Genomic DNA, 22,489 nt, shown 5'->3' on the forward strand with positions numbered 1-22,489 from the left:
TCCAATAGCTGATAGAAGTGAAGAAACAACTGCAGTTCATTCCAGTTTGAGTCTGTGACATATCAGAGAAGCGATGTGTGGGCTCGATGGGAACAGTCCGATCCCGTCATGTTTGGACTAAGATTTCCCGATCCCGGTCACCGGGTGCGTAGTAAAGATGGCTGGCTGTTGCCGCGGGTGACGGAGGACTGATTTAATGCTGAGTGATGAGGCAGCTGCTGGAAGCCTCTCTCTGGGAGCTGTGCTGCGAAAGCAGGGAAATAAGTGGCAGCCGTTGGCTCGGGCTCCTCCAGATGGTGGTCCTGTGTCTTAGCAGTGCATGATGGGAATAATAAAGACCCATGAGCTGGTGGGCCACTGTTAATATGGATCTCATAAGCATCTCCTGGAAGAGGAACAAGGGAGTGGTGTGAGTGGCTGTGTGTGTGGGGGGGGGTGCACATATGTCCAGTTTGTGTGTAGTGACACTAAACACTGATTCTTGGTTGAAGTTAACTGGACCCACTGGACCATTGCAGTGGACACTGGTTTCCGCTGAGGTCATCATTCATAAGGCTTCACAACACCTACACAGCAACTTTAAACATGCTAATGGCTGGCTTTTGCGAATTACGGTGCAGTGATTTTATTTTTATAGAGCTGTGTGTTTATAGCCTAGGGAGACAACAACCAAAGACAATCCATTAAAAATAACAAATTTATTGGACAAAATGTTCAACAGTTCATCAAGAGCTTAAGGAAACATCTCCACCAAACACGCTAACAAGCCTAACAATGAATAGAAGCTAGTATCCATGTATTAGCATGACATCTTTTGTCTCATGCTAATCAGACTCTACTCACTTGTATTCACCGCAAGCAACATTAGCATTTCGGATGGAACTTTTTTTAATGGAATAATGAGAGGTAAACAAAGGTCCACAATGTACAAAACTCAAGCAACTGGAGCAGACATATCAGAGATGGGTAATGATTCAAACCAAGGCCTTGGCTTGTGCAAACTTTCCACATTTTTTGAAGCTGCTGGAGCCCTGGTGCTTTATACACAGATCATAAACCTGTTGGGGATGTTGATGACAGTAATGACCAGTGACATTCAGTGAAAGATATATACGCAGGACAAAATGTATTGGGTTTTGAACACTTTTGAGTGGAACACTTTATTTTAAGGTTGGATTCTTAACCGTTAATTAACTTTTAGCAAGCTGTTAATGAACTGTTAACAGGCAGTTTACCATTACTCATTTAATTGTAACATATCAGCTGTAAGCACTTATAAATGTGTAAAATACAATTTAATTATATCATGTATTTGTTTGAATTGGTTATTAAATATTTACTAATGTACTACGATTTTTGCATTGTACTATTATCTTACATATCTTTATATGGCACACGGCCTCTAAAAAATAAACAGGTTCAAAATATTTAAATCCAGACTGATCTAATGTGGTAGTTATTGCTAGTAAATGCAATGGTAGGATTATTGTATACTCGGGTGTCCTTTGATCAGAAGACACTATGAACCCGTGATGAATTTACAATGACGAGGTTCGTCCGCAACTGAATTATTGTATTTTTGGTATGAACTATAGCATTAATAAGCAGTAGTCATAAAGGTGAATATGTTACACTATAGCTATTGTCCTGCAAATTCCTCAAAACCTCATTAATGTGGGTTGTTCTTTATGAACTACTTCCACAGCATTAATAAGCACTTACTAACAGAAAAGTGCCTGTAATTGAGAATGAGGACTGAGTTCTACTGTCATTTTGCAATTACAATAGTCTTTCAGTCTAATGGCTACTGAGAGTTTACACCATGAAGATAAAGAACCTGCTGTAAACACACAGTATGCTCCTTGATATCTACAATAATAGTGAATATGCCTCGCAGCTTACAAACATGTTAATGTGGTTACTCTGAATGTCTGTACTGTTGCCAGTATTAAACACATTATATAAATATATTTTAACACGTTTGTAAGCCCTCTTACAAATATTATGTTAATGTTAACTAAGTAAGTGTTAACTGTTTGTCAATTGTTTATAAACTGTTAAGAATCAGACCTAAAAATAAAGTGTTACCCACTTTTGTTTAACCCAGAATGTGATAGTGTTGAGTTTTGGAAATCTCATTCGCTTTTCCCATTCAGAAACTGTGCTCAGACCCCAAAGAATCCTTATAAGGCATAACATTGACTAGAAAAGTATGCATATATTCAGTGGTCTACAGAGCTAACCTGTTGGTGACACTGCTTGGGCCATTGCTGAATCAATACACTGACACTATGATACATGAATACACAATGTTTTAAAGAGGTTGTAAGACACATTATAATTAGTGAATTCAGCTACTTTGAGGTGCACAAATTGTGGACACAGATGCTTGAATATCATCGCTGTGGATTTACACTGTGTGAAAATAAAAAGATGAATGGACCAATAGAAAGGCTCCAGAAGTACTACGACTAACATCTCTTTACATTGGCTTCCATTAAAGGTTAAGAAGGTTTTTCCTTGTCTTGTAAAAAGTTGCTATTTTGGAGATATGTGTTTCACTGGACAGCGATGATATCCATGCACAGGCTGTATAATCGCCGTATAAAAGTGTACCACAAAATGGCACCCTCTGGATCAGCTGCACATGTGCTTAAGTTCACAGTGTCCCATTGATAAGCAACGAGCACCGTGTAGGGTCCCAGCATTGAGCCGTGTAGCAGTGGAACTGTTCTGCGGAAACAGGAACCTCCGTCCAATATCTCTGGGATGAGTTAGAGTAGTGTTTGGGATCCAGAACTAATCATTCAAAATCAGTAACTGTGCTCAGTAACTTTCTCATGGCTGAAAGCCATCCAACCCTCATGGAAATGTTCTGACCCCCAGTCTAAAGTTCGCACAGAAGAGTAAATGCTGTTACTGCAGCAGAACAAACAACCAATTAACAATGTATCTGAACACTCTGGGTGATTTCTAGTAGCTGAATCTAGTAGCTGAATCCTCATTATTATGCAGTGTCTACAAATGTATATTTCCTTTCATATGCAAGCATTTTATTTCCAGTTTGTATTTTCATTGATCATAACTTGCAGGTTCTCAGATGAATTTCCAACATAAACCCTTTCCATAACTGGAATTTGCAGCATTTTGAAATCGGCTTGAAATAGTGGGTTCTGGGAAGAAAGATTATTTTTTTCCGTGTCACGAATCGCTTCTTCGCATCTCCCCACTGAACAATTCCCTGTTGCTGTTTCTGCTTCAGAATGAGTCTGAATAGGCACATATGCTTCAGTAATTTGGCAATTAAGGAAAGCTCACATTATATTAGCAGACGACGGGCGCAGACGTGCCAGGTATTCAGATGGCAACTCTTTATTCAATAAATATTTCGAAGGGGGGAAAAAACAAACACATTACTGAAGCAAACAGGCTTTTTTCTGCCTCACTTAAGAACATGAATAAATAAATAATAATGTCTGCCTTTCAATTACTACTATCTCCGCACCAAATGAATATTTTCCCCAGGTATCATAGAGGGAGCAGGTGAGCAGGAAATTAATTCGCAGTCTGCGTTTTTTTAAACAAGCTCTTTTTCGTACGGTATTTATCTCCAGCAAACATGACAGTAGCCTCTGTGGCACAGTCAACTTCAGTTTGGTTGTCAATACTGCTTTCATTTCCATGTAACTGAAAGCAAAACCAACCACAAAGTACATGTAGCACTGTTAGAAAAGAGGTACTGTACAGGTACACGTTCACCAACGTACTAACCGTGTAAATGTAACATTGGTCTCAATGTCCGATTGTGTACCTTAAATAATGTCGCTGTTGTGGCAAAACCACAAAATGGTGCATGGAGTCAACTGTGTATTTATTCAAATTTCAAATGATATTCCCTGGATAAAGACACTAAAGATTAACCCTTGCCAGTTCACTGAAAGTTCAGTACCTTCTTTTCTGAGACTGTGGAAATGCACAACAGAAAGGAGGTCAAAGTAAAAGCATTTGAACTGATGAAAATTGCGCAGACTACAGAAGCGATCATGGGGAAAATGGTGAGGAGTTGTGTCCAGATGCTCTGCTTGGCTGCTGTATTGAATAATGTAAAGTGTAAATGAGAAACAGAAAAACCTCCTGAGTAAATGTTTAGCTTTCCAGACCCGTCATAAAGCTAATACATCCATTACATTCCATCACCACACAATCCTCTTCTGTCCAAAGCTAGCGTCAAAGGTTACAAAGAGCAATCTCGTCGCTTCATGTACAACAGTGCTACACGATGCAGATAAATGAAGCCATACAGCTGTTGGATAGAAAATCCCTAATGAATCTGTTAGTTCTTTCTTGAGCCTGTTTTATCACTTGGTTTTTAGTAGCCTTCTTTAGTTACTACAAAGTACAGCTTTTACACAAGCTACAGTGTTTAATAAAACAAAGACAGATCAAGCTAAAAGGGTTAGAGTTGCCTAAATGTTACCCTAATTTTAAACAGTGGCACTGCTTGTTTGAGCTCAGACGAGTTTAGTCTAAAACTCTGAGCATGTAGCCGCCCAAAAAATCTGGGCTCTGTCCAGATGTTCTGCTCCACTGTTGTTTAAAAGAGTCACAGTAGTCCAAAATTCTACCTACTTCATCTCCGTGAGGTCTGCCACTGGGGTTCTCAACCACTGGGTCTTTGGCACTTTGTAATAAAAATCAAAAACATATCTAATCAAAATCGACTCTGTTGCCTCAAAAGTTTAACTTGACCCGACTGTTTTTTACACATATATGATGACTTTGAGGTGTTCCCAGGCTATTCAGATGAGTCATCATCTCATTAGTAAATACCAACAGACTGTAATGTCACATATTGTACCGTGATGGGGATAGATACATCGTGCAGTCCTAATGTACAACCGTCAAAATGCTCCAAATCCACAAAACCATAACTGTACAAAGACCCACTGACCAACTGTACACTTTATACCGTATTACATCTTTTTCTGTTCCTTTTCCTTCATAAAACTATACATTTCTCAATAACTGATCTCTGTCATGCTGTACGTTGAACCAGATAGCTTGGAATGTGTCTGCTTTGAAGTGCCAATATCACTGACATAGCTATCTTCAATAAACTCCATAAACTCTACACAGAAATATGTACATGATATTCTGAAAAATATGACAAAGGGACTGGGGAAAAAAAGCTTTTAGTCTAACCTTTAAATGTCTGTGGTCTTCGAAGAACAATGATGTGTTATATGACCTCTAGATCACCCTCTGTAGAACAAAATTCATCCACCTTGGTCAGCCAAAGGGTATTATAAGATTCTACACGAATAGAAACCATTTTTTTCCACACTTACCAAACCCCTACCAATCACCATGAGGTTACATAACAGATGAACCGGTACCAACCACTTTAGAAAGTAACCTGCGTACTGCTACACTAGGCTCAAAACACTGATACATTCTACACAAGAGAGGCTCTGTCACATCCAAAGCCAGTGGAGTTCTTCACACTGATGAGAGTTCGCGGTCACGTCCTGTGCTTCAGCGGATAAAGTACTGCACATGGTCATCAGGTCATCAGGAGTACAGGGGAGCACATAGCGCCTCCTGTTGATATCGATATTCTACAAAAGAATGAGAAAAATAAAAGTGGCTGCAAGAAGCATTGTCTCAGCAATTGTAGAAAAAAAGGGGCACACAAAATCATTTCCAAAGTGAAGGTCAATTCTCTCCCCCATTAGTCACGTCCTTGTGGTTTTAAAGTTGATGCTTGTCCTTGGTCTCGAGTGAGCGGTCAACAGAAGCCGGCACACGATGCTCAGAGAAAGTGTAGGACGCAAGGTGCTCCCGTGTCCAGCACCGCGACCAAAATTACACGTCTTGGTCCAGCCATACGACCACACACTGCCTGGATGGTGAGTATGAGACAGGCTATTTCCAAATATAAAGGAAACATACAGCAGCCGTGTGTGGGTAGTGCTTCAATCTTGGAGTGAGTAGTCTGCCTCAAGCTGGGAAGTACTAAATTACTACCATGAAGTTCACAACTGACCGCGGAGCTGGTCCACTCGTGGTCCTTACATAAACACCACCTATGCCAAATCTAACAGTACGGGATTTACGGGTCACGACACCACTACTATGAAATGCTGAGTTATTTTCACAACACATGCTCATCTTTTTCTTCTGCCTGGGCTGCCGATACTGAGGAAAAGACTACAGTGAGGTTTCCCAGTGTCTGCTGTGCAGTGGTGCCTCTCCTCATGTTCATGGATCCGATTCCTCAGAGTTGCTTCCACATTGCAGCGTGAAGGGTTCGCGCCTCATCACCGGAGTTGCCCGAGTGATGTGGTGTCTTGGCTGACCCCTTGCGGTGGTCCTGGAAGGCTGTGTTCTTCAGTGCTGGACGAGAGGTGGGGGATGATCTTCTGGAGTGGTGGGCAGTTTGAGCCGTCTGTGTGCATGGCTGGGGGTTATACCTGCACGTGGGTGCTCTGCTGTGTCTGCAGGCTCTGTATGCTGGAGAGGATCTTCTTCTGATGGCCTGTCAACGCCACTCCCATCTTCCCCAACTCGCTGTCAACACATGGGAGGAGAGCGGAGGAGTGCGGTTACAGACAAACAAAGGAAACCGTGGGTTTTTTAAAATTATTATTGAAAAGATGAGCTGTGAAAGCTCAGTGTGAGATTCTAATCGAGAGCTAATTGAGAAGCAGAATTAGGACTAGGAAAGATTACCTGACACTGACATAGAGGATGGAGTCCAGCGTGACATAGCCAGCGTTAGAGAAGTGCTCTTTGTATTGGCCCATCTTAATAGAGTCCAGCCATTCCTCCACGGTGGTGACTGCAGGCTCTGGGGTCACTGGGTCTTCCCTGAAGATGTAGGGGTTAATAAAGTTACTCACAATCATCACACTGACATGTTTTTAGATATTGCCACTTCTGTCTCCTATGAAGGTCTGCTCCTATCGATTTATACCATCAAGAAACGAGGGTGAAAACTTGCATGTAGTTCCTCCAAGACATGAATCATACCTCTTTACAATATGACTACAATTTGCCAAATTGTGAAACCACATCTCCATTGTTAAACCTCAGATCTCACCAGATACTTACCTTACTGACCTTCTCCGTTAGTCGACATTCAGCCTGTGAGCTTCAGCACAAATGTGTTAATAGGTTTAACCATTTAGCACATTTAACCACAATGTCTTTTTGTTTTTTACCTTGACATTTTTAGTAAGATCTCTGACACTTTCAGTATACGACAAAGAAGAAGTCACTGCTGCCCTTCTAGCTCAGTGTCACATATGATTATTAATGACCTTTAAGGTGTTTACACCATTTATAAACCTTTATAAGTGTAGTCATTTGTAAACATAGTACTGGAAATTTGAACTCAACGATATGGGCAAGCAGATCTTGCCTTCTGTGATTGCTCAGATAAATGTATTCGAGTATAGAATAAGAAGCCCGTACTCATCTGAATCTCTGTGCACCCAACAACAAAGGACGCTGCCTCTTTATACTGTAATAGGAAACAAGACAGCACACAAATAACTACAATTTAGCATGCTGACCCATTTAAAAAGGCCGAAGTTTAGGAACAGGCTCCTTTCAGCTCCTGTTTTCATATAAACCCGTTTTGAGTTGCTGCTTCCTCTGTTCTTATGTGATGTAGCCATGGGCAATTTTCAAGGGGAAACTAACAAAGGCTTCAAATGAATGGGGGGTGTATAGACATCTTCCTCTAGGGCGAGGGAACAAATGTACGCACACAATTGTGTGTGAGTGTGTGTGTGTGTGTGTGTGACGGGGCAGCTCTCACCAACAGCACTGAAAGGCCTTGTCAGAGCTAATCAGCAGCCAAAAGCCAGACAGCTGACATCAGGCTCACCAGATCCGCCAGGATGTCTGATTACAACGCAATCCCTGTCCCTAACACGCGCACACACACTCACATACACCATTTCAGACCTCGACCTGCGCTCTGCACAAATGGCACTCTGAGAGAAAAAGCAGACACGTTTCGCTTTGATGGTGGCTAGCGCCCGGCTAAACAAACCGGCCCTCATCTACTTTCCTTCCTGGCGCCCCTCAGAACCTAACAGACGAGCAATCAGCTCCCCTCCCCATTGCTCTGCACCAGCCAGAGGAGACGCAAGAGTGCGGAACCCAGAGATCACTGCCTTGATTCAGTCATCCGCCTGGTTCCAATCTACTGCACTGCGTTATCTGGACAATCTTTTGGAAATAATTGGTTCTATTCGAAACAAAAGCTAATTTTATTATTTGACTGACAAGCACGAGGCAGGCTGTTCTGGTCAAACATACAATGCATGTTAGGATTTTGGAGACAGTTCGGCTTTTAAAATGCATTAATAAATCAACAAGTTACCACAGAAACAAATTACAGCTGTTTTAACTGGGCGGTAAATAACGGAGGGATGATCGCTAATTTGCAATGTTCAGTGTATATAAATCAGTTTTTATTAATTATGTTTTATTCATTTTATTATGAATAGCTATGGTTTCTCATAAAAAATATAAAATTTAAACTTTGACTTTGAGTACTCTTTAATATTTTCATCTGGTTCATGAGAACACATCTTTTAAGAGACACAAATCCATGAATGTCTCTGTCCTTCGACACATGTTCCATATTAAAAATATGATTATGCAGGAGTTTGAAAGAAGGCTAGAGCAGCCTTAACTTTACTGCTGTCACGCTGAGTTTTCTATCATACATCATGTTAAATAAACACCACTCCAGTGCACTGACTGACAGAGCTGAAGTGAATGGTAAGAGAATCCAGTGGTTCCCAGCTGTGTCTCACCAGATCGTGCTGTTGGCCAGCTGTTTGAGAGTGCTAGGGTTGCGGATGAGGCAGTCCAGGCTGTTGACGATCTGTCCAAATTTGGGACGGTCACTGCGGTTCTTCTCCCAGCAGTCCAGCATTAGCTGGTGCAGCACCACGGGGCAGTCCATCGGTGCCGGAAGCCTGTAGCCTTCATCTATTGCCTTTATCACCTGTGGAGAGGCATGACAAGAACTAAGTTTTATAACTGAAACTCAATCCACTTTAACTATATTCACAGGAAGCGTAAATGGGTCAAAACTCCTTACTAAATATTTCATTGTTGAGCTAATGGTTAAACTAAGATTAAAACACAAAGAAAAATAAGGAAATGCTTTGAATGTCTGATTCCTGATGAGCAGATTGAAAAACTGAAGGAATTTCACATAATCAGGAAAATGTTCGTTTGGGCAATACATGGTTTAAGTTCACTGTATGATGTCCATCTGTTAATTCCTGATCAATTTTGGACCAGTGCTGGGCGACCAAAATTTACAGCAATCACTACTACCACTATATGTCTTTTTCTTATTCTGTGCACATCTGGTGAATTTTGAGCTGGAGTTTTCATCTTGGTGGATGATTCCATTTCAGTTTTCTATCCCAGAGTATTGAAAATGAGTGTGATTTCCAAACATGTCGTCTTTGTCAGTTATAAGCCGAGCCCAAAGAAACCACAGCTAATTTCTTTGCTTTTAAGAAGCAAAAAAGTATCGCTGCGAGCATGATTGGGGAAAATAAACTAGTCGGATGCAAAGCTAGCAATTAGCCCAACTCTGCCTGCAGGACTGGAGCTCTGGAGATCCTCGGATGCTGTTGCCATGGTAAGTGAAAGAAGAACAGATGGGTTTCTGTTTTATGCTGTAAACAAGACTTTCAAAATTCTGGTCCCCAGCTTCTGTACAAAAAAAAAACAAAAAAACTTGGGCTCTACTTTAACAGGCATGCTAGCGTTCTCCTGTCCCGATATTAAAGACGCTACTTCGGAGTCCGTATCGTTTTCCAATCTCCGTTCCTTTAGCTATGCACCAACCTTCTGGCAGAGTGTGCTTCCCAAAGTGGAAATGAATAAATGAAAGGCTTTCTGATGTGCAGACTCTTGCCGAAAGCCAGCCGCGATGGATTTCGAATCCCTAGTCCCGACAAAAGCAACCTGTGAACAGAAACCTGGAAATGTTCCCCCACCTCCAGCTGCATTTATTCCTTTACCTTTGCGGGATCGCACTCTTTAGGGAATCTGCGGTCCAGGGGAATTAATGTACTTTGGCAGAAAGAACTCTTTCGCCTCAAGTTGATGGCGATCCGCAGGGCCAAAATGGAGCAGATAGCGGCTACTTGGCGCAGCTCACAGCTTTTAAAACCTCCTGATGTTTCTATCACAGCGCACTGAGAGATCTTTGGGAGTTCTGGCGATGCAATCATTGGACTATGTGGTGTGTGTGTGTGTTTGCGTACTTGTTTTCCTATATTTTCAGGAAAAATGTCTTGATTTCTGTAGGAAAACAATAAACTAAAACAGGCTACAAGACCAATAATACCTCATTTGTAAAGACGTGTTTATAAAAGCTACATGCTTCATTCTTTTAAACAAATAAGGCCAAACAGCTTATTTTATTTTATTTGGTACATATTTTCTTTGGTGTTAAAAATAAAAGACACAAACAAAAAAGTAACAATATGTAAAAGATATGGGACATAAACATAACCTCATGTACAGACATTGTAACAAAACAAGTGTGTGTGCTGGTGAGTACATGTGGATGTAAAGAACAGTGAGAAATAGAGTAAGACAAAGGGGCAGTAGGCCAAGGGCAACCTATCTATAATTTTTAGCTCATGGAGGCTCTGCTACAGCGCTTCCTTCAGATGATTTATCATCTATACATCATATCTGTGCTGCAGACTAGAGACAAGGGGCTACAACCACATATTCGGCTTCTCGAAATGAACTGATCGTATGTACTCACATCTTGATTGGACATCTCCCAATATGGCCGCTCCCCATAGGATATCACCTCCCACATCACAATGCCGTAACTCCACACATCGCTGGCTGAGGTGAACTTCCTGTACGCTATGGCCTCAGGTGCAGTCCATCGGATAGGGATTTTACCCCCCTGTGAAAAGCAAGATGGTGTTGCCCATTATAAGATAACTTTCCCTAAGGCCAGAGGCATCATCAATGCAATATCAGGAATAAAGGAAACTATATTTTTTGGTGTTTTGCTACATCTGATTGACAATGCATAATAAAGATGTTAAATGGGACTCCATAAGGAATTACATATATATTAAATTACTTTTATTTACATTTTCTATAACATGTTTGTACATTTTATCCTGTATTTGCCAAGATTCATAGGTTGGTCCCAAAACAGTGAAGTTGGCACACTGGCCTCTGACAGTGCAGCAGTTAGCGTTAGTGTTGGCTTGTAACCTAATCTGAAAAAAGTGGCCATTCAGCACAAAAGATTTACCCTGATTTCCCTTTCATTTTTGAGCAATACCATATTTTTAAACTTCTGACCTCCTATCTAGGGCTGTCCCAAATAGTATTTTTAAGGCTTAGGGATTTTGGTCCCATATTTCGGCAAATATTTGAATATTCTGTGTGTGTGTGTGTGGTGGTTTACTCCATGCTTTTCTTAACTGTGGCTTCTGAGGATTAAACCTATAGATCCCAGCCTGAACTATACACTAACTCGTATGATATTGCATAGGAAAGCTGATGTCTCATATCACAGCAGGAAAAATACCCTCTCAACAGGGTTCTGTTCTGTTCTGTGATATTTTGACACAATCGGTAGGTTCCAGCGGCCCGGGATAAACGACTAAAACCCTGCAGGGAGACTCTTTCATCCTTCTCCATCTGATTGTCTCTCTCTAACTCCACTTCTCTCAGAGGACCATGTTTGTTAGGGCAGGCAGGTTGATTGATGATAGGAGTTTGATGCTGCATGAAGCTGTAATTCCACCTGTTGGCACCTCACAGTGCGTTAGGGGAAAGATCTACTGTTATCGACTCCAGCGCACAGCTGGTGGTTTCCATCGTAATCACAGCTTCCTCTTGATGCTGCACTTTAGAGTGTATGTCCCAGTGCCATTGTGCCATGTTCGGCCAGGAGGGTTCGGCCAGGAGGGTGCCTGTCCTAACCCTTTCAAATGAGCCTTAGGGGTCTGAGGGGTAGATTTCAGAAGAGAAGGACTTTTTCATAACGAATTGGCTTTTGTGTATTGTTTTTATATTCTGTATTATACTTTATTATTATACTTTAACCCTCGGGTTCTATTTGTGTGTTCTTTAAAATATATGTTTATACTTGGGGCGGCACGGTGGTGCAGCAGGTAGTGTCGCAGTCACACAGCTCCAGAGGCCTAGAAACTGTGGGTTCGATTCCCGCTCCGGGTGACTGTCTGTGAGGAGTTGGTGTGTTCTCCCTGTGTCTGCGTGGGTTTCCTCCGGGTGCTCCGGTTTCCTCCCACAGTCCAAAAACACACGTTGGTAGGTGGATTGGTGACTTAAAAAGTGTCCGTAGGTGTGAGTGAGTGAATGTGTGTGTCTGTGTTGCCCTGTGAAGGACTGGCACCCCCTCCAGTGTGTATTCCCACCTTGCACCCAATGATTCCAGGTGGGCTCTGGACCCACCACGACCATGAACTGGATAAGCGCTTACAGATAATGAATGTTTATACTTTTAATTGTGGTGAGATAAAGGTTTAAAACCAGTTGGAGCAATTGGAATACCCTCAAGTTATTTATAATAATAATAAAAAATCACTAAAGAGTCATTGGGTCTTGCTGTGTCCCTACTGAGGTACCCTAGTAAGGGAACTATTAATATATATATATATTTCAGCTGTATTTATGAGGGTGAAATAACATTGATTTTGCTTCTTTTTTTTTTTTTTTTTTTTTTTATTATCCATTACCAAAACCCTTTGTCTGACAGTGCTCTTGCATGCAGACATACACCCACCCCCCACCCCCACAAACACCCCCACGCCACCCATCCATGCCATGCAGGAGGGTCTGTTGTACACTGTAGGGGCATCTGTAAAGTCCTATTGTAACGATTCCGGAGAACAGGCTGTATTTTCCTGTTTTCCTGCTGACTGAACGCCTAGCTGTCCATCACCTCCACAGTCGTCCTGGAAAGCTTTCAGCAAACAGTCACTACTGACCTCATTCTTGCTCTACGAATGGATCCAGACTGCTTTTCATTTCTGTTTCATTTTACTTTCATTCCATTTACGCTGGGGGAACAGAGTAAAGGGATAATTAAGAATCTAAAATAAGTCGCAGTAATGTCACTGGATATCAGAGTCGTGGATCTCTCCACAATGTGAAATAAAGACGAGGGATTAAGGTGAATAATAGAGTCCATGGAAAAGAAATGATGGAAGACAGAGCAGATATGGTAATAAGGCTTTGTTGTATAACTTAGGCAACACTCCATTTAACAGCTACCTACAGAGGGAAGTGATAAAACATGTATAAGTACTGAATGACATATTTATACCTGAACAGTTATGAACAATTTTATCAGTAATTTCAGGATGGCACAAGAATTTTAAACAGTATAAAGCCCTTAAGCTAAATTAGTAGATACTTGATACATGTGTTCTGTTATGAAGCCTCAAATCCAAGAGCTCAGGAACAGTTTGCCAGTTCTCTGTAATTCTCCTTTAGTTAAAGCAGCGAGTACAGTTTGTAAAACACGTGTGGGTGAAGCACTTTGTCTGGAATAAGTCTTTACTGATGTCTGCTCTGATAAAAAGGTGTATTGAGTGAAAGCAAAGCCTTATGAGTGAAGGATTACTGTTATCAGTTCATTTCAAAGGACTTAAAATGTTCCTCTCACTTGTCTCCACCTCATATTTTCAATAACTGGAGAATATGTTTAAATATTTTTATGTATGTATGTATTTATATATTTTAATGAAAATGGAATGTTACAAATGGAACACTGTCTGTCAACACGGCTCTAATACCCATAAAAATGTAATTTACTTCAAAAACATGACATTTCACACTGGGTTTACTGGCATAAACAATTCATAAATAGCACTGCTGTGTATATCTGCAATACCTTCCTTATGCACATGTATTGATGTCCCTATGTGGCTCGCCTTCAAGTAAAGTGGTACCATAGTCTCTGTTTAAATGACGATAGAAACATCACTCACTCTGGTGGTGTATGCTGCCTCTGGGTCGTCCTCCAGAACGCGGGACAGTCCAAAGTCAGACACTTTACAGATTAGGTTCCCATTCACCAGAATGTTCCGTGCAGCCAGGTCTCTGTGGACGTAGTTCATCTCAGAGAGGTACTGCATCCCAGCAGCGATTCCACGCATCATCCCCACCAGCTGAATCACAGTGAACTGCCCATCGAGCTTCTGCAGACGTATAGTAAAACTTATCAACAACAGGCATAAAATAACTATATAACACTGCAATATTTAACATGCAAAGGTTATGGCAGTTTTTATATTTCATGGATTTTAAATTCATTTTTATACACAAGCAGAAATGATGCACTTAAAATGCAGTAAATATGCCACATTTAATTGTATTCGCTGTTGACGTTCTTCATCTTGTGTTACTTATAAACTTTGACCAGCGATATGTAAATGTTGGCATATGGGTGTATACCTAGTTAAGAATCTCAATATTTTTAACACATACATTCTGCATCATTGGTACAAATCCATAGACAAATATGTATAAAGTCATTTCTGACAATACCCTGAACTCTTGCAAATGAGTTAATAATCACAAACATTTATATAATTGTACACTGAATTTTTATTTGGCTATAAAACCTCTAGTCCTCCAGGACACATTGCCCTGACATTCCAAACTCAGATTTTCTCTCCTGTTCATGAAAATTATTCATGATTCTGGGCTTTTAAATGTGCCTGTATGTCCATGACTGCTGCTTCTTCCATTCACAGCCTCCAATCCCCTTCTTCAGCGATTTAGAAAATTCACATTGAGAGCTTTCCCTTTACTGCAATGAAAATCCTGCAACTGTTGCCAGCATTGTCCTCATGTGCTATTCTTTGTGATTTTTGGCTAACGCCCTATCATGTATCTTCACATAGTGGAGGCAGATTTAATCCAATGGTTTTTATTTTTATTTATTAGTAATTCTTAAAACATAATCTCTGATTCCTTACATACTGCAGAGGATGAGCTATTAGTTACAGTGACTGAATAATACAATTGGCTTTTTATGTGAGCTATGGGAAAAATTCATGATGTTTGATTATAGCCTGTGCTTAGAAACTGAAACTCCCTGACATGGACATCGTCTTGTCATTTTTCCCTCTTCATTTCTCGATAACTGGCTACATTTTCCTCTGCATATTTCACATCTCTCACAAGTTATGGCTGACTGGTTAAAAAAAAAAAAAAGCAGAACCAGAAGCTGAATAGAATACATAAACAAATCAGTGGGTGTGTCCAGATGTGTTTGTGACAACCAGGGTGCTTTTGTTTTATTCCATATTGTTTCCTATTTGGATGTGAAATGACCATGTTCCATTGTGGGAGAGAACAAGAAATGCTCACCTTCAGGAACGTGTCCAATGAGCCGTTTTCCATGTACTCTGTTATTATCATCACAGGCTTACCTATTGAGATGAAGAGACAGGCGAAGAGAGAGAGAGTGTGTGAGCAAGAAAGAGAGAGAGGAGAAGAAAAGAGTTTTTGTAATCATTTCTCCACAGGAGAAAACTGAAAAAAAGACATCGTGGCAAGACAAAAAAGGCTATCTCTTTAGGTCCCATATTTAATTCATTTCTGAGCTGACAGAAAAAAAAGAGGTGCGGGGGGGCTCTCTCATGGACCCCCAGCCCCCTTTCCTCTCCTCTCTACCTGCTGCCTGTTACTCATAGTGACAGCCCCTAATCAAAGCTCTCAATAACAGTCAGGCAGATAATTAGAGTGAACCGTCCTCTGAGAATATCTTTGTCCAGAAATACCATGAATGGTAATGAGTTCCTATGGTGGGAGGGAGATGAAGGGGGAGGCAGACAGAGACAGAGAGAGAGAGTGAGAGAGAGAGAGACTCCTGTGGGGAGAGGGGTGGAGAGGGGGGGGGTGCAGTGATGAATTGGCCAAGGAAGGAGAGGAGGGGTGTGAGAGCAGGAGGGAAGAGGTGCAAAAATCTGTTAATGGGAAAAGTGTTCACCTCGTTCTGCACAGGCAGCTGCCAGCGCCACATATGGGGCCAGCGTGGGGGTGGGGGCATGGTGGAGTGTATATGGAGGCGTGGAGCAAAAGAGAGGTTCACACCTGGGTGTCACAAAGTGATTAAAAATGCTCCCCTGGTTTCTCTGCAATAACAGAATGCCAATCAGTGCAGCAACAGCCTGCGCCCCCCACCTGCACTGAAAGGTTCCGACAGGACCGACCATGGGGCTAATCCACCCTGATTATCAGAGAGGACTGATGGGAAATTCTCCCTGCACGTGCCCCTCCAGCCATGGGCACACCTCCTGCCATTATCACACATCAGCACCGGACCTAGCATTGAGCCTTGGGGCACTTCATGCAGTAGCTTGAGATCTGTCACTAGTAATCACTTGAAGTGCAAGATTATTACTGAATTTGTAATGTTACAGGTATTCTGTAATTTCTTAGTAAACATTATGAAAATAATATGAAATGTATGTAGTTATGAATGAAGAATAAGCCCATATACAAGACATTTTAAGAATTACACCTTAATCAGTTAAGTTGGTAAAAATTGAAATTTCCTATTTATCTACTGTTTTCTATTATTAACGCAGGATATGATTCTTAATTTACTATGCAAACAATTACTTAACCTGCCTTAAACTCTTGTGTTATTTTGTGTACACAGACCATTCAATCGTTCAATTAATGTGTCAATGAGTTACACATTAATGGTCTAAGCATGGTGGCCCTTATCACAGCTGTTTTGTAAAGGTCAAAAACTACATTCAACAGAGGTCTTCATGGACAAGGGTTGCGCCCACAATATCATTTCAAAATGCAATCTTAAGAGATTGATAAAGGTGAAGCCGCATTAAATACTTCACTGTGTTATTGTCCCTTTTCAATGGCAGAGGACAAAAGAAATGTAAACCTATTTAACCCAATGAAATCCCACTCAAATTGATCTATTTATAGGGTTTAGTGTGTGTCTGTGTGTGTGGTGTTCAGCTGAATTGGGCTTGGCCTGCGTCCTTCCAAGCTGTCACTTTCAGTAAATCAGCGCTGGGCCTGTCACGCTCGTCACAGGGTAAATCGCATGGCGAGTGTGGAGAGGTCAGAGAGTCATCAAAACAAATCGCGTGTTAACGAAGCAACGTGCAGCGAATCGCTTTGACAGTAAGCCAGGCCGATATCCATATCCTGACCTGCCCTCTGCTACATAAATGTGGGTCTAGACTGTGAGATGATCATCACCAAAAAGCTGTGAAAACTGAAACCCCAAACTGTGAATGAATTCTTTCATTGTGGGTTAAAATCACTGTTCGATGGATGTCTAATAAGAATTTATTTTAATTTGCTTTTAGGGCACCCCTAGTGTATTTTATTATTACAACACTTTACTGAAATCAGTGAGGGAGGGGCGGGGGGTGGGGGGGTTCCTCCCCTCTGCCAAAAAATTCATAGTGCATTTTCTGCAGTGCTGAGCCCAAAATGGCAAAAACAGTGAAGCTGTGCTTTTAGGGTAAAATTATACTTATTGTTTCTTTAAAGTGTGAATAGTCCCACCGACTGCTGCAGGATTTAACGTGGAATGAAAATTTAAAAAAACACTCAAACCTCTAATTCCCTGCAGTCTGTAATCTTTACAGACCACGATGACCACATCTTCCCTCCAAGGACCTCATCTAAGATGTTATTCCACATTTCCATCTGTGTTAAACTAACACATGCCACTTGATTTACAGTGTGTTTGGCTTGATTCAGAAGTTGTGTCTGATCCCTAGTCTTTTAGTGTGTGAATGCTCTTTTTTTCTGTTGCAAATTTTTTTTTAAATAAAATAAAATAAATCTGCAGAAATCAGTGAGGAAGTGTGAAATGTCCAGCCTTTTTATTAACACTCTTTGAAAGGGTGTAGCATACCCAAGGCTTTATACACCCTAGCAGTCAGTGAAATGAGGCAGACGGGCACATGTGTTCGCTCGCACCTCTTTTAGCACCTTTGGATGAAGAAGCCGAGAGCATTTTTCTATTTGAGAGCTACAAAGTGAGAGCTCATTTCTTAAGAAGTGGCGGAAGGCTCTGTGATCAGTTCATTACGCAAATTAGTCATGAGCTTTTCATCCTTGGCTGCTAGTTATGGTGAATGATTGATGTTGTACAATGAAGCGGCCAGCGCTTTTAGGTGTTCTATATAATTATACTGTCTCGTCCAATGCTAAAAGGAGTATGATTAAAATGGGGCAAGGGCCAGATTTGAGATCTGCCTAAAGCTAGTGCACCTGACAAGATATCCTCTTGTTTGCAATTAGGCTCTTTTATTAGATGGACAGGCAATTGATGCAGGGGATAAATGGCTGGTTGAATATGTAACAAGGTTTAACTTAAAATATAGACATATAAACCATGTTAATAATTAAAAAAAACATAGACAAGCTTGAAACTACATGGGATGCTCTGAAGCAGCAGTAGTACAGGAGTGTAAGGTCACAATGCTCAATGCCAAAGAGCTGTTTATTAGCTTCCCAGAGTTGCTGTTGAGCAGTGGAACGGTGGCATTTTAATTTTTTTATTCAAATTTAATCACCCCACTAAAAGCAGACAAACTCCATAGTAATATACTTCCTTGAAGAAATAAGCAGGTGTCCACAAACTTTTGGCCATATACTGCATAAAGCAGAATTTTTAGTGCACACTACAAGATCAGAGCCAAATGGAAATCACGAGAGCTTTTTCATCTGTAAAAGTGGTGAAATGATTGATATTCAAATAAATGCTGCCATCACAAATCTCATCACGAATCTCAATTTTAAGGCTTGGCTTTTTCAATGAAACCTACATTTGGGCAGCCTTTCGGGACATAGATTAAGCCTTATCCCAGACTATAAAGGATTTTCTATAACGAATCCCTTCTGCCGGCGTAATTCGCTCTAAGACTCGGCTCAGCGCGTGTCCGGATGGCCGGCCAGAACGACGCTCGGGGTCAAAAATAAACCTATTATGTTTCCTGTTCTCGCTTTCCCCTGCCCACAGTCAGGGCCTTGTAGCGTGGACCCATCAGGAAGAACACCTCAAACCATATTACGCTTCAGATCCAGCCGAAGCAGACAGTGTATGTTATCAGATTTGGAGGTAGCCTACTCTTCCGATGGTGAACCGCACAATGGTTTTTATAATGGAGACGATGACAGCTCCGTGTTTTTGTTAAGATGGGCCGGAGGATAAAGGTCTATTCTGGTTCCTTTCTTTCAGCTGCTGCTCCATTTGCATCACAATCAGCTCAATCATGGTCTAATTTTTCTGTCGGAGGCGATAATGATACACCGGCTCTGTAAGCCCTCTGTAATGTGACAGCCGCATTTCATATTCCAACACAATTACACTCGCACTCTCTGTCTTTCTCCTGCTGTCAGCCAGTATAAACACAAACCAGCCTTGCAGTTCCTCAAACTTCCCTTTCTCCTTTAATGCGTCTCAGACTTGGGGCAGAATCATTACGCTGCTGGAGAGGCAGGGGCTTGGCAGCTGGCTCTATAACATGGCGTGCTGGGGTCACTGACCTCTAGTTCCTTTCTACGCAGCATCATCAGCCTGCTCCGTGACCTGTGAAATTACTCTGACACTCAGCACAAGATTCTATCTTTCATATCACTCCCAATCAGCACGCAGGCAAACAGGGACATGCATTAACCCTCTTAGGTCCACCATTGGCGCAAATGCCCTGAAAAAGCTCTTCCTCTTATGTTTGATTTCTTCAGTGGAACGACAATTCTCTTCAAAGCATCATTTTTAAACACTCAGCGAACACAGCCGTATTCAAAAAGAGAAAAGCTGAAAAGTTATTGCTTTGTTTACACACTTAATAATCCTTCACTTCTGTCTCTTTGACAAAATTAACACGCCTTACAAAGATCTACAATATCGAATGTATGTTAGTGTGCAAAAGTCAGTGGCCATTAAAAGACTTTCCCAAATGAATTAAAGGTATAAAGAAAATAGAAGCCTGTGTAAGACCAGGCAGAGCACACACTGTCCATTGAGAAGACAACACAGCTCTTTAGGTCAGAATGGATGCATAGCTTTCAAAAAGTTAATCTACAAATCAAACAAAAGTATGCTGTCGTTCCCACCTCACTGTCCAAGCCAAAAGTTGTCACCTTAAATTTACAGTTTCAAAATTATTGTGGTGCTTCACTGAAAATGGCCTCTGCCAAAGCTACTCCTGGCTCTGCACCACAGAAAAGTACTATGTATCTTTAGGGGGAGGATAGGAATGCAGCCCTTTCACCTTGATTTCACACTCTTCAGCTGTAGGGAAGCCCAGGAACAAAAATACCAAACCTTACCTACTGTTCCTTTAAGGTTTGGGCTTGGGTTGACTTGGATTTCAAGTTGCAGAAAATGTAACTAAGTTTTAAGGCAGAACTTTAGAAGAGATGAGAATTATCCCTCCTGAAATAAAAGGGAGCTTCAATAAAAGGAGGCAGGCACATGCAATTTTGTGCACATTGAGACGGTTTAACAATCACCGCGATTAACGCTAATGGCACTGAGGGAGACAGCAGGTATACTGAAGAGCCACATGACACAAACCACTGTCATTCTGAAAGCTGCATTGTCAGTGATGCACTCCTATATGTTGGTGCTCAAGGTCTTGGGTAATGATGCTAAATGCATGTCTGGATAATGCAGTTTAGGCTGCCACTCCATTAGGGCAGAGAAAAAATAAATGACATGGCTTGACTTTCCCTGGCAGAGAGAGAAAAAAAATCTGTTCCTTAGCGTTTGGACAAAAACAAAGTAACAAAGTAAAAGGCCATGATTTGCAATAGCCACGGTAGAGGAGCTGGCAGAAAGAACACTAGCTGGACTAATGCTTTGTTAATCCATGAGGCTGATTGAATATTTACACACCAAAAAAAAAATCAAATTACTTGTTTTTTTTGTCCTATCAATATTTATAGAGCGGCCATGGATACAGAGGTTTTTGTTGCAGAAGAGGCTATTGCCTTAATCGGAGGTGAAAAGAGAACAAAACAACCCAAAGCAGCAATCGACAGCAGCAATAACAGCTCAACGGTGACCTCCAAATATGTTGCACAATGTATCACACCTATTTCAGGACACACTCCACAGCCCTGAAGCACGTAACATGGCAACACAGCTCTCACTGACCTGCAGAACGCAGTGGAATGGTTCAATGGGCACATTATGATGGTGGCCATCGTTATCACTGCCATTATCCTAACGGAGTAATAGGCTCCAATTTTGCACCTCCCTGTGCTCTGTTCATTAGGGCTGAATTCCTCGTCTGTCACATTGTGATGCAAATCAAGGCACAGAAGAAACAGCTTGACTCCCAAGAATTGATTTACAGATTTCTCCTCAGTGCTTCTCTAATTTCAAATCATTTTCTTTAATATTGTTTAAACATGTGAGATGGCATTAACATAGTGTGAACCTTTTATGAAGAATGGACCCATAAATAAATTCCTGGTATAAAATTGCTTTACCTTTGAACTACTTTGGCCATCTCCAGAAATGATTTATTATTATTATTATTATTTATTAATATTTATTATATTTTTTATTTTACAGTGAAAATATGTTCTTTTTCAGAACTACCGGACTAACAACTTATCTTTGACATTTTCCCAGACATTACCTTGCTATAATGTGATCTACTGAAATCAGCATAGTCTAAGGCAGCTTTCCTAACACCACTGGTATTCTCATTAAGTAGGCCACTATATTACCGATATAGCAGAGCTCACATAATACATATTCATAGCCATGAAATATTCATGTTCCACACATGCTGTTTATTGCTAAAGATACGACGAGGCCAAGGACTCTGCAGAGGAAATCTTTTGCACCTTTACACATCCTACATCTGTGCTGCAATTCAGAAGCATGAAAACGCTTTGTATCTGTATGTCTGAGTGTCAGAGACTGCTTTAAATGTGAGTGCATGGCGTAATGCCACAGTCTTCATATGTATCTGTTTAGTTCTGGAAATATCTGTACAAGGATGTGGTGCCCTATTGCAGCTCATGTTTTGGTGGCCCATGGGATGTGACAGTGGGATCTCTGAAGTCATGCAGCACTTTGTAGTCGGTGGCACACCCAAATAAGGAGCTGGAGGTCTATGCTCTGTTCCTCTATGGGGAAAATAACAGTGTTTTCAAAAATTGCTGATACACAGCAGTGTTGTTTGTGTGTGTGTGTGTGTGTGTGTGTGTGTGTGTGTGTGTGTGTGTGTGTGTGTGTGTGTGTATGTTTAAACTCACCAGCTCACTATAGTGTAAACTGCTACTGCAAAAACAGACCTGCAGTTTTTTTTTATGGGCATGTTGTACTCTACAAAATGATGATAACTTCATATGGCAAGGTAATATTCATTCATTCATGCATTCATTGTCTGTAAGCGTTTATCCGGTTCAGGGTCAC

The 22,489-nt window shown here is 41.2% G+C and overlaps 1 protein-coding gene across 2 annotated transcripts in view; it reads right to left on the reverse strand.

The window, feature by feature from the left end:
* Window positions 1–737: 737 nt before the first annotated feature.
* Window positions 738–22,489, reverse strand: part of ek1 (eph-like kinase 1) — a 109,565-nt gene continuing 87,813 nt past the window's right edge. The window contains exons 12-17 of one of the 2 annotated variants that reach the window (XM_066646836.1): window positions 15,430–15,491; window positions 14,043–14,252; window positions 10,823–10,972; window positions 8,835–9,028; window positions 6,744–6,870; window positions 738–6,570 (exon numbers count right to left, since the gene is read on the reverse strand). In XM_066646836.1, the coding sequence (XP_066502933.1) occupies window positions 6,391–6,570; window positions 6,744–6,870; window positions 8,835–9,028; window positions 10,823–10,972; window positions 14,043–14,252; window positions 15,430–15,491 (923 nt within the window). In that variant the 3' untranslated portion in view covers window positions 738–6,390. Of the gene's footprint in view, window positions 6,571–6,732; window positions 6,871–8,834; window positions 9,029–10,822; window positions 10,973–14,042; window positions 14,253–15,429; window positions 15,492–22,489 lie in introns of both variants that reach the window. The other variant, XM_066646837.1, reaches the window with a different exon arrangement.

The sequence above is a fragment of the Hoplias malabaricus genome, chromosome 1, assembly GCF_029633855.1.
Source record: "Hoplias malabaricus isolate fHopMal1 chromosome 1, fHopMal1.hap1, whole genome shotgun sequence".
NCBI classification, from domain to species: Eukaryota; Metazoa; Chordata; class Actinopteri; order Characiformes; family Erythrinidae; genus Hoplias; species Hoplias malabaricus.